Here is a 14168-nt window from a genome sequence, read left to right on the forward strand (position 1 = left end):
GTAGAAATATTAAAAATAATTTTGTTGGCATAAAATAATAATAACTGAAATAAAGATAACATTTAAAAAAATACATTAAGTTGTTCAGAAAATTCCCTAATATTTTTTTTGATTATGAATGGTTAATCAACCATTTGTTAATAAATAATTTATTTTTTATTATTAAATAATTTGTAAATTTTAAATAAATAAAAAAAAATGCTTGCATAATTAATGCATATTTTCAATTTTCATGATTTTTTACTGCATATACCGTGTGTTCAATTTTAAAGGTAACAGGAAATATTTCGATCGTGTGACCTTGAATTTGATTCGGGGTTTTTATACTGCATATAGGACTTATAAATACATATTTTTTTAATAAATTCAAATTTTTAATTTTTTTTTATCAGCGCATGCGCAGTAAAATAAAAATTTCTTAAATAGCAACCACTACTTTGGAGACCGGATTTCGATTTCTTTATTTTTTCTGAACAACTTTGATCTTTACAGTTTGTTGATATCTTCAAAATTGCCATTTTTATGACGGTCGGAAGTTTTAAAATAGTTAATTCGTAAATATCGCATTTTTCAACGGTCTATCTTAATTTATAGGTATTTATAGGTATTATTATAACAGTTTATTTTTATTAAAACTACTAAATTATCTACTACTATTATCTTAATTTTTTTTTAATAGTATTATAATGAAAGTTATACTATTAACCTGTGTGAATAAGATATTTTGATAGCATTCTAAAATTGATTGTGAAATGTGAATAGTCAAACGTTTTTCGTAAGTCACGCGTGACACATTATTTTCTGTACAATGGCAAACTATTCCGAAAAAACCGATATGGTATTAATTTTTGGAGAATGTCATCAAAATTCGCGTAACGCAGCGGCACTTTATGCTGAACGATATCCCGAGAGATATCATCCACCACACAATTATTTTTTACGTATAGTAATAAATCTTAGAGAAAACGGAGAACTTCCAGCTATTGCAAACCACCGCCGCAATAGGAGACCGCGAGTTCATGAACTTAATGAAAATGAAGAATTACAGGTATTAGCATACATTCAAATAAATCCTCGTTCTTCTGTTAGAAATTTGGCTAGAGAAGTCGGTGTCTCTGTGGGGAAAGCACATTCAATTTTAAAAAAACATAAATTTCACGCATATCGACCTAACATAATACAACATTCAATACCCGGTGATTCCGATAGAAGACTTACATTTATTGCGTGGTTAATGGTAAAAATTCAAGAAGAACCACTATTTTTAAATTATGTTTGTTGGACTGATGAGTCAAAATTCACTAATAATGGTGTGATTAACAAACAAAATAATCGCTATTGGTCGGATACTAATCCTCATTGGACAAATGATTCAACTTTCAGCATGTGTGGGGAACGAATGTCTGGTGTGGGCTTTTTTGTGGTAGATTACTAGGTCCTTACTTTTACAACGGTACTCTGACAGGAAGGAGATACCTAGACTTTTTGTCAAACACACTACCAACATTTTTGGATGAATTCAACTTAGATACCCGTATGAATTTATTTTTCCAACAAGATGGGGCACCCGCCCATAATGCAATAATTGTTCGAGAATACCTTAACCAAACATTTGGCCATAAATGGATGGGGACATATGGTCCAGTACAATGGCCTCCTAGATCTCCTGATATAACACCATTAGACTATTTTTTATGGGGACATTTAAAAACAGTAGTTTATGCTAATCCGCCTATTAATCTTGAAGATTTGAAAAACAAAATAATCATTGCGTGTAGTGAACTCACCGAAGACCAAATAATAACAGCTACACAAAGAGAACTGCTGCGACGAATGGAAGCATGCGTTGAAAATAATGGCAATAACTTTGAACAGTTCATTGAATAATAAATTATCGAATAAATTGTAATGATATTTTTTTTAAATTCGATGTAATAATAAATACACCTTGTAGTTATAATAAAAATAAACTATTACAATAATACCTATAAATACCTATAAATTAAGATAGACCGTTGAAAAATGCGATATTTACGAATTAACTATTTTAAAACTTCCGACCGTCATAAAAATGGCAATTTTGAAGATATCAACAAACTGTAAAGATCAAAGTTGTTCAGAAAAAATAAAGAAATCGAAATCCGGTCTCTAAAGTAGTGGTTGCTATTTAAGAAATTTTTATTTTACTGCGCATGCGCTGATAAAAAAAAATTAAAAATTTGAATTTATTAAAAAAATATGTATTTATAAGTCCTATATGCAGTATAAAACCCCGAATCAAATTCAAGGTCACACGATCGAAATATTTCCTGTTACCTTTAAAATTGAACACACGCGCGGTATTATATTATAATTTATAGTATACTTCAATACTTTTTAGTGCTTAAAAATACGCGCTCTCGTACTGTTGACTTACGAGTAAAATACTGAAAACTTACCTTCGGGCTCCGGCACACGAACATACGTTTTTTACGCTGTTCTTTAAGTGTCATATGGGTCACTGTAATGGATGTGTTAAATTTGAATTCATTGATATAAAATTAGAATTATACGAAAAACTATTCAGAGCAATAGCAGCATATATTACTATAATAAGTATATTTTATGCGATAATATTATTGCTATTAAAGTAATGTACCAAGTACTACAGTATGTTGAATTAATTCTTGCTGAAAAAAATTCATCTTTAATATTTTTATCTATTATTATAACAACTTATGAGAGTAACCACGCGTAGGTAACAAAATTTCGAGGATTTTAACTCAGAGAAAATCGTTAGTTTATACGGTCCAATACTCCAGTGTTATATTGTTGATAATAGATGAACAATTTTTTTTTATTTTGAAATACATCAAAATAATTTTTTTTGAAAACTATGATATGCATAATTAAATTAATTTATGTTTCATGCAATAAATCGTATGCCAGTGGTTATAATAAAACACCAATATTTAGTATGTTATAAATAGACAATAGTAAACTAAATTTGGACATTACACTGTGTTTATTTTGATCGGTTATATTTTTATTTTAGAAATATAACAACAAAAATAATAATTCAGATGGAATCCTATCATACTATCCTATCAATACTTGTACGTCATTGTCGTCATTCATCGGGGGAGCTTTGCACCACGACTATTGTCATTTAACATTGTCCTAATATTGTAGATCTGTGCGAGTTATTTTACATTAAGTGTTAAGTTTTACTTTTTATAAATATGACTTCTAGTCGTAAGTGCTTTTACTTTAACTGCGTTAAAAATAAACGCGATTATCCAAATTTAAACTTTCACTCATTTCCAAAAAATGAAAACATGGATTATACATTCTGGTAAGTATATTATATTTGTTATTTACATATTTTATGTTATCTTTTAATTTCTGAACAAGTAATAACTATATTATTATAATTAATATTGTATTATATTATAAATGGAAGTAATGTGATAATAATTATTAAAATATTACACCTAAATATAATATATCTTTTGTTTAATTCAGGAAATATTTTTTTGGACTTTTTAAGTCCAAAACGTCTTCGGCAACGGTACATACGAAAAATTTGTATATTTTTATATGGTGATCATTTCGAATCAAACATGTACATGAACCCAAAAGCTAAAGTATTAACATTAATTCCAAACACTGTTCCTAAAAGATATCATAATGTTTCTCCTGAAAGTAATGTTTTAACAACGTAACATTAATATTTTAGTATTGATGATGTTGTTAAACAATTTCAGAATCTCCAGATCAATGCTCATCGGCCTGCAATTCAAACTTGGAGATAACTACGCCTGTTAGTCGTAAAAAAATTGTAAGCTGTGTGTTGTATTTTTATGATGAAAATCTAACAGGTACATTACTTAAAAAAATTTATTTTTATTTTTTATCTACAAATGACAAAAAGAGATAATTTTAGAAGCTTTAAAAATACAGTTGAAAGTCTCATAAATTGTTTTTATTATGGTTTCTTTAAAATATTGAAAATAAATATACGCAAATTTTCTTATAAGCATTTGTAGTTAAAATGTTACGAAAAAAATTTCAAATTTAAGTCTAAGGTTAGGTTAAAATAATACTCAAAATTATATTTTGCGCTTATGTGCTACAGCCGTTTATAACTCAAAAACTAATCACTAGGGTTCGGAAGTTATAGGAGATGCATATTGCAATTCTGTATGCTTTCGATTTATAGCAGACCAAGCTAGAAATCTAAGCTATACAAAGTTGAGTTTAAAAATTGAAAAATAAAAATGCAAATTTTTACAATAGCAGTTGAAAAATAAAAAAAATATATAGTCACAATTTTTTTTTAAAAGCATTTAAAGTTCAAATTTTGACTAAATACGTAAAAATTACGGCAATGTTCAAATTATCTTAGATAGAAATTCATAAAAAATTTTCCTTTTATATCTAAGATTTGAAAATTTAATACAAGGCTCCTAAAATATTTTTACAATAGCAATTGAAAAATAAAAGAAATATATAACAAAACCACCCTCAATAATGAATTCATTGAATCCAACTCAAACAGTTATAAATTCCTCTAGTTCATCATTAACTCTATTATCTGCATCTGATACACCTATCACTCAGTAATCTTCGACTACAGATACTAGATAGACAGTTTTAAAGAGAAGGTTTTAGTGTTAATAATTTTTTTTAAACCCCTCCCAGAACAAATTTGGATGTACGCTACTGGTTCTGTGTGTCAGAGAGCCCGCAGAAAAAAGGGAGAACCATCAAAACACAACTTCTGTTTTTTAAATTGGAGTAAGCCATCGGCAGCAATGGAAGCTGGTGGAATCGTAGAAGGGTTTATTAACAGTATAAATATGCATGGGTTAAAATTCAATAAATTAATTGGTAACCAATAATACTTACGATATTTAGATACTTTAATAGTTTTGCAGTTATGTAGTTTTATTATTAATGAAAACATTTTAGGTGACGGTGATAGTAGTGTAACCAAACGGTTAAATGAGACGCTACCTTATGGAAACGACTTTACGATTAAAAAAATTGAATGTAGAAATCACCTTCTGCGCAACTTTGCTACTAAATTAACAGCACTATCAAAAAATATTAGTTACCTACCCGATAAGTATTTGTAAGTTCATAAAGTCAAAAATATTACGATTTCGGTCTGATATAACTATAAAGCTATTTCATATCAAAAGCCATATGCTAATATATATATATATATATATCAAAAGAGACATGATTTGCTGCTCAATCAAAAAATTACAGGTTTTTATTGTTATAATTTACAAAAATTACCCACTTATAGTTATTAATTATTATTTAATTAGAATAATTAACTTTTTATTTTTGTTTCTATAAGCACTGAAACAGGATATTTCTAACAGTCCGTATCCTCGGCTAGGACAACATAATGGGTGTGCAAACTATTTTTGTCGAGGAATTAAAAGTGGTGAGCCTAATTTGGTCCTAGATGCTTATTACTAATAACCCTTGACCCTTGTGAACAATTAAACAGTTTGATTAACAAGTATATCGGTGGGAAGCGAATTAACTTCACACAAAGTCATAGTTATCAAACACGAATAGAAGCTGCAGTTGTAGCTTTCAATTCTAAAAACTATTTACGAACGTTACAAAAAAAAATTACAACTAAAAGTCCAGGTAAGATTAATAATTAATGAATAAAATTATATTATTATTAATTAAATTCTGAGCGGAGTAATGAAAATGTATTGATTTTACAATGATAAATACGACGTATGTTTTTTTATTATTTCTGAAAGTACCACTAATAAGACTATCTGCGCCGGGACAAATCCCAACGTTCCTAGTGCTTACCGCGCATGCGTCAGGACTTAGCATTTTGACAACATAATTTCTTATCAATGAATTATATGCTTATCATAGTCGTGAAGGTCACTATTCTTATTGGTCTATATTTCCCGCGCAATATTTGAAATATTAAATATTCTGTCTTGTATATATAATATCCAGCGACACGGTAGTGTCGCGAGCTAAGTAAAAAAAAAAGGAAGGCGAAGCACTCGACCGTGTATATATACAGAAACCTAAACATTCCCATTTAATACGTGTTAATATTTTGGTATTCTTTATTAAAGGCTGTAGGTCTAATAAATGAACCAAATAGTTAGAATGAGATATCAATCGATCGAGAAAATCATAGGCTACGTGCTTTTATAATTTTAAATAGAATCGGTTGAATAGTATTTTAGTTATGATCAAAAAACTGTGGATATTTAAGTGATCATTTTATATTACTTTCGCCGCCGGCTGCCGTATTAAACGCGTCATGTTGACGGGACGAGTGAGAGGATTCTTGCGACGGCGGCGTGTGTCTCCCACTACTATTGCTTCCCCCCACCGCTAGACACATACAACATACTAACACGCGAACATGGTCCACAATCGCTTATCAGTTATCGGTATCGGTGCATTCTGTTTTCGTAATTTGAAATTTCGTTCTTTCGTCTCGCGTCCTGCGTACGAGCTTGTTATCGGCGTTATTGTCTCGTGTCCATAATATTATTATTCAATGCACGTGGTATCACCAAACCTAACCGTATCGACTATCTATCATTTTCCATTGAGCATTTTATTGGTAAATAATATATAGTCGTTATAATAATTATTATTATTATAACAGTCTTTATTATAATTTATAATACTTTATTGTGACTGTCTTCATATTTGTGTCGAATTGTGTCTACATTAAAAATGGTAACTTAACTCCAAAAGGCGCGAGATATGAGGAAAAAAATATCAGGAGTCTACTCAATCTAAAATCGTAGTTGAAAGTTATAATAGTACTACTATTAAACAGTGCAGTATTAACACGGTACATGAAGTACCACTAAAAAGAAAGAATCCAAAATCCAAACAGTTATTTCCATTTTATTAAATATTGAAAAATGTACCAATAGATCAATTGGTAAATTAAAAATGCCTCTGGTTCAAGGTAGGTGTACTGCAGATAGAGTATTAAAATGGGTGCTGAAGTATAGGAAACAAAATGTACTTTTGTACAGAACGATATGTTTAAACATCTTAAAAAAATTATAAATAAGACATTACATCATAATAATGGAAAAAAAAATAAAAAATATCTTGACCCTAATAAAAACTAATGATATCTCAACAAAAACACTACGTCAACTCCGTGTAAAAAAACGCTAAGTAAAAAAAAAAAATATATAAATGCAATAAAATGTGTGATATAAGGTGGAATCTAAGTAAATAGTTTAATGAATAAAATGTATGTATAAATAATTAATTCAAATTTAATAAAAATTGGTTATTTATATTAATTTATAATATGAATTATTTTAACTCAAATTGATCCAATTTTGGTTTACTTGGCCGGAAGATTCAGTCTAAAAAATGTATAGCCAAGTACTAATAGTTTATGTAATAAATAATGAAAGCACCATTACAATAAATAAATTGTTTCCGGCTAAGTAAACCAAAATTGGATCAATTTGAGTTAAAATAATTCATATTATAAATTAATATAAATAACCAATTTTTATTAAATTTGAATTAATTATTTATACATACATTTTATTCATTAAACTATTTACTTAGATTCCACCTTATATCACACATTTTATTGCATTTATATATTTTTTTTTTTTTACTTAGCGTTTTTTTACACGGAGTTGACGTAGTGTTTTTGTTGAGATATATGTTAACTAATAATGTAGTCAGTAGCTTTTTTTTTTTTAATGTAATATTTGAATAATAGCATACTTTTTTTCATAGTCTAAATAAAAATAAAAATTTCATTTTTATACAATAATATATTTTATAATTTTATTACCAAATATCATTTCAATTAATTGGACTTGTTCCTAGTTGTACATTGCTTTATGGTGGACATGTTGAACAATTGTATACAACTTGTTGTGGATTACTATTATGATTTAATAAATAATAACACAAACATATTTTACAATTCTTTATTGTTAACTGTATAAATCGTAGGTAATGATGCACTTTAAAATACACAAACTATTTAAAAAATTAAATTAAATGTATTCTTAAATGTTTTTACAAGGTTAATACTAAGCATTAGGATACAATAAGATAAGTATATGATACTACAAAATGTCAACATTTATATTATATTTTATATAATTTTTTTTTTGTATTTTTGTGTGTTTTTGTCATAGAATATGTCTATGGTTATTGTACAATGACTACATTGATTTTTATTATTATTTATTAACGAAATACGAAACGAATGTCGAATATTGATTATTGTGTAATGTTGTATTGTTCAATTATTGTTGTGTAATTAATAATTATTATTAATTAAATTTTAAACTCTGATAAGAATAGAAATCGTTGATAAGAAATTATGTTGTCAAAATGCCAAGTCCTGACGCATGCGCGGTAATCACTTGGAACGTTGGGATTTGTCCCGGCGCAGATCCAATCGTGAAAATATTCCTTCCGACGCATAACCTGTTCTTTATAATCGTGCAAATGGCCTACTAGTAATGGCGGATGTATGGCTTCAAACGTTTATATGGTTAGTATAGGGAACCTAGCAATCTAGTTTATTATCTATATCTGTGTGGATAAGCATAGTCAAGACTATTACCATTAAGGCTCATTTACATGGTGGCAGTAAATCTTGATAGTCGCAGTCACGACAGTCACTGGCAGTGTTGCCAGCTAAACATTTTTCAAATCCCACGACGAGTACTACAAATTACCACATTTTATTATAATTTCCCACATAAAAAATTTGGAGCTCGCTAACGCTCGCTGGATACCTACAGCCTAACGCCTAATTATTTATTCATATTTTTATTCTATATTACAATTTTATCAATAAAAGACATAATCAAATAACATCAATGTCAATATTTTATAATATTCCTAGTTATTAATTATTTGCTCTTCAAATACTAACTATTCAACTATCTGCCTATACATACTACATAATAGTTAGATACTTCCCTTTTAAACATTAATATTTTTCATATCAATCATTTTTTTTTGATAATCAAGAATGTACTGTTTATAGTTTATTAATCATAAATTATTATACAACATATAACAATGTAAAAATTCAACTTTATATTGTTTTTTTAATTGATAAATAAAAAAAGATAAACATAATATAACAAATGAAAAATAACAAAACTCCATAAATTAAAATAAAAATTAAATCTTTTGAACTAAGAGTAACTTATCATACATTTCGCATATCAGTCTTTTGATTTACAGCTTATGTATGTACATAAAAATTTTATTTTATATTATAAGACAACATATTTTATATATATATATATGAAAAAAAGCCTTAAAAATTATATTATTTGTTTCATTAAGCAATACAAAATCCAACAAATAACAAAATAACAAAATTCAACAAGTAAAAATTAAAACTAAATCTTTTGAACTAAGAGTAAGTTATCATACATTCCGCATATCAGTATTTTGATTTACAGCTTATGTATGTATATAAAAATTGTATTTTATATTATTAGACAACATATTTTATATACAGTGTGTAAACGGTAATCGAGAACACTCAATATCTTTGCGTAGAGACCTGCTATTTGAATTCTGTTTTTTTGGCAGTTGTTATGACATAAAAATACACATTTTTATGGTCTTTGAATTTTTTTTTACTTAACTAGTCACGCGCATGCGCATGTCAACTTTTTTTTTAAATGGCAACCCCCTGCTTTAACCACTAATTATTTTTTGCCTATTTTTTTAATGAATTTTGGTAGTTGAGTCTACTTTCTAAGTCCAAAATTGACCAAGTTACAGCAATTCAAAAAAAAAAAAAAATAGAAAAAAAATGCGCTCGATTTTCAGCTTTTTGATTGTAACTCTGAAAATAATTATTATAGGATTGTTAAAGATTGACATTTTTATAACTATTTATTACGGTAATATTCATACGTTATTTTAACTTCAATTACTGAATAATTTTCTCTTTAATTTGTGTAATAAATCATAACTTATTATAGCAGAAAAAACGTAAATTAGTATGTTGTTTATTTCTTTACATTTAATGGATCTATTAGAACGTATAACGTATTAATAATTAATAACAAATTCAATTCTTATTTAAGTTACCAATTTATTTAATTAATAAAAATCTAAAAATAAAAAAAAAATCTAACGAATAAATTGTTCAAACTGTTCTCCGCCGTGAACAAAACATGCTTCAGCGCGCCGCATAAATTCTTTATTTGTTGCAGCAGTAATTTGTTCATCAGTCAGTCGATTGCATGTTTCTGTTATCTTATCTTTTAAATTTTGAAGATTTATAGGAGGATCAGCATACACTATTGTTTCCAAGTGTCCCCATAAAAAAAAATCTAGTGGCGTAAGGTCAGGTGATCGTGGTGGCCACTCAATGGGTCCATAAGTTCCTAGCCATCGATTTTGAAATTGTGCATTTAAATAGTCGTGAACTATGTGAGCATTGTGAACTGGAGCACCGTCGTGTTGAAAAATAATATTACCTCTTAGAGCTAAAGGAATATCATCAAGCATCATTGGTAATTCATTTAGTAAAAAATTATAATATTGTCTACCATTGAGTGTTCCATCGTAAAAAAATGGACCAAGCAATTTATTACCAATTAAACCACACCAAACGTTTGTTCCCCAAACAGTTTGATTGTTGGTTTCAAATGTCCAATGTGGATTTTGATCGTCCCAGTAACAGTTATTCTGCTTATTAATTACACCATTATTAGTAAACTTGGATTCATCTGTCCATAATATTGAGTTTAAAATAAATGGATTTTCGTCTAAACTGGTCATCAACATAGTTCGCATCGAGCGCATTTTTTTTCTATTTTTTTTTTTTTTTTGAATTGCTGTAACTTGGTCAATTTTGGACTTAGAAAGTAGACTCAACTACCAAAATTCATTAAAAAAATAGGCAAAAAAATAATTAGTGGTTAAAGCAGGGGGTTGCCGTTTAAAAAAAAAAAGTTGACATGTGCATGCGCGTGACTAGTTAAGTAAAAAAAAATTCAAAGACCATAAAAATGTGTATTTTTATGTCATAACAACTGCCAAAAAAACAGAATTCAAATAGCAGGTCTCTACGCAAAGATATTGAGTGTTCTCGATTACCGTTTACACACTGTATATATATATGAAAAAAAGCCTTAAAAATTATATTATTTGCTTCATTAAGCAAATACATAATCCAACAAATAACAAATGCCAACAAATAAAAATTAAATCTATTTAAAAACTAACTCATAACAGTATTACACATTATATAGTAATAAATGGTAATAATAATATCTAATTAATAAATATTTAAAAAAAAACTAAATTAGAAAGCAGTATTAAATAATTTATAAGTATAAATTGTGTGTGTTATGTAGAGCAATGTGGTCTTTATTAACCTTAAAGTTCATACAAGTTTGATTTTTATCCTTGAATGATGAGCGAATGTTAAAATTGAATTTAATGTGTCATTTCCAATTTGATTCCTTTTTTTTGTCTTCACATCGTTAACAATAGAAAAAATTCGTTCTGCTTCCGCATTGGAATGAGGCAAAGTTAATACTAATCTTGCTAATGTACATATATTTGGGAACTTAGGGGAATCGTTCACAAAATTCTTCAATGCTGAAATTTCTTTCCACATTTGAGCATTGTCAACCACACCAAGGTTTTTTAAATGTATAGTTTGAGAATTATTCAATGAGGAGGGAAGTTGTCTCCATTCATTTATAAGCTCAAATTTGTCAAAATAATTACCAAATTGCTCGCTAAGTAGAGGCAAATTAGCAAAACCAGCACGGTTGTTTGCATCTAATGCAATTTCAGGATCTAAAAATTTGAATTCTTTAAACAAATTATTACTTATAGGAAGTCGTTTTATAATTTCTTCTGCTACTGTGATATAAAATTTTTGGCACTTTTCTTTGAATACATTAATATTATCAGCTGACTGTAAATCTAATAGTGATTGACATTCTGCACCCACGAATACTTCTTCAACAGGCAATAAATTTGAAATGTCTCCAAAGTTTAAGCAGCTAATATTATCCAATAATGATGGTTTTATAAAGTTTTGACATATAATTTTCATTAAATTTAATGAGTGGTCAAAAAGTTTGTGAATCATAATTTCTCTACTTTGAAAAAGAGCATTGAATGTATTAAGATAGTTTAAAGCATATTTTAAAAATAAAAAATAAAATTTAGTGTATGGATTTAAAAGCTCATCTAATATTGTTTGCGCAGATTTTAATTTGTCCTCGAACAGAGCAATTCTGAAGTACTCAATGAGACTTGGCCAACACTCTAAAACCCTAACTACACATTGGTGAAGTGCTTACCAACGAGTTTCGGCAAGCTTCAAAATTGTTTTACGTTGGTTATCAAAAAATTCTTGAATTTCTACTAATTGCGCACAACGCTTTGCGCTCCCAGATACATATGATGAAATTGAACGAATTAACTGTTCAACCGTTCTGGGAAGTTTTAAACAAGCTTTTGACGCCACTAGTGCAGAAGAATGGCAGATGCATTGCATTTTTGGTGAAACTTCTACCATGCAAGTCATAAACGAATTGTGTATTCCAACCATTACCATTATTGCACCAGTTGAACTTAATGAAACAGTTGAGATAATAAAAAACAATCCATTCTCTGTATTGGTTGATGAGAGTACTGACTTGACATGCCAAAATTTTTTATGTTTATTAGTTAGATTTGTACATCCTCATAGTGGTATGGTGCACACAAAACTTTTGGAACTTGTACCAGTCAATGCTATAAATTGTTCAGCCAAAAGCATATATGGCCATTTCAAAGAGTGTCTTTAAAAAAAAAATATTCCTTTAAAAAATATTGTCGGAGTAGCTTGTGATGGTGCTGCGGTAATGGTTGGAATACACAATTCGTTTATGACTTGCATGGTAGAAGTTTCACCAAAAATGCAATGCATCTGCCATTCTTCTGCACTAGTGGCGTCAAAAGCTTGTTTAAAACTTCCCAGAACGGTTGAACAGTTAATTCGTTCAATTTCATCATATGTATCTGGGAGCGCAAAGCGTTGTGCGCAATTAGTAGAAATTCAAGAATTTTTTGATAACCAACGTAAAACAATTTTGAAGCTTGCCGAAACTCGTTGGTAAGCACTTCACCAATGTGTAGTTAGGGTTTTAGAGTGTTGGCCAAGTCTCATTGAGTACTTCAGAATTGCTCTGTTCGAGGACAAATTAAAATCTGCGCAAACAATATTAGATGAGCTTTTAAATCCATACACTAAATTTTATTTTTTATTTTTAAAATATGCTTTAAACTATCTTAATACATTCAATGCTCTTTTTCAAAGTAGAGAAATTATGATTCACAAACTTTTTGACCACTCATTAAATTTAATGAAAATTATATGTCAAAACTTTATAAAACCATCATTATTGGATAATATTAGCTGCTTAAACTTTGGAGACATTTCAAATTTATTGCCTGTTGAAGAAGTATTCGTGGGTGCAGAATGTCAATCACTATTAGATTTACAGTCAGCTGATAATATTAATGTATTCAAAGAAAAGTGCCAAAAATTTTATATCACAGTAGCAGAAGAAATTATAAAACGACTTCCTATAAGTAATAATTTGTTTAAAGAATTCAAATTTTTAGATCCTGAAATTGCATTAGATGCAAACAACCGTGCTGGTTTTGCTAATTTGCCTCTACTTAGCGAGCAATTTGGTAATTATTTTGACAAATTTGAGCTTATAAATGAATGGAGACAACTTCCCTCCTCATTGAATAATTCTCAAACTATACATTTAAAAAACCTTGGTGTGGTTGACAATGCTCAAATGTGGAAAGAAATTTCAGCATTGAAGAATTTTGTGAACGATTCCCCTAAGTTCCCAAATATATGTACATTAGCAAGATTAGTATTAACTTTGCTTTCTAGGTTGACGATGATTGTTATCAGTAATTTGTGATTCAGAAGTGCTTTGAGTCGATGTGGATGTTGAAGCAGAGAACATTTCAGGATTATCGATTTCATGACGACTAGTATCTCTATAGTTAGATAAAAAAAAGCAGTGAGTTATGCGTAAATTTTTGATTTCGTGAAAATTAAAATTATAAAAATGTTTATCATTTTTTTATCAACATTTATAAAAATATCGAATATA

The 14168-nt window shown here is 28.6% G+C and overlaps 1 protein-coding gene across 1 annotated transcript; it reads left to right on the forward strand.

Annotated features, from left to right (window-relative positions):
• Positions 1-808: 808 nt before the first annotated feature.
• LOC149061466 (uncharacterized) lies at positions 809-1887 on the forward strand. Its single transcript, XM_089214997.1, has 2 exons — positions 809-1130; positions 1556-1887. Exons 1-2 carry the CDS (start codon positions 809-811, stop codon positions 1885-1887), a joined length of 654 nt encoding a protein of 217 aa, XP_089071123.1.
• Positions 1888-14168: the final 12281 nt, after the last annotated feature.

The sequence above is a fragment of the Diuraphis noxia genome, unplaced genomic scaffold (genome assembly GCF_037042655.1).
Source record: "Diuraphis noxia isolate RWA-SAM2 unplaced genomic scaffold, SU_Dnox_SAM2 contig0001, whole genome shotgun sequence".
NCBI classification, from domain to species: domain Eukaryota; kingdom Metazoa; phylum Arthropoda; class Insecta; order Hemiptera; family Aphididae; genus Diuraphis; species Diuraphis noxia.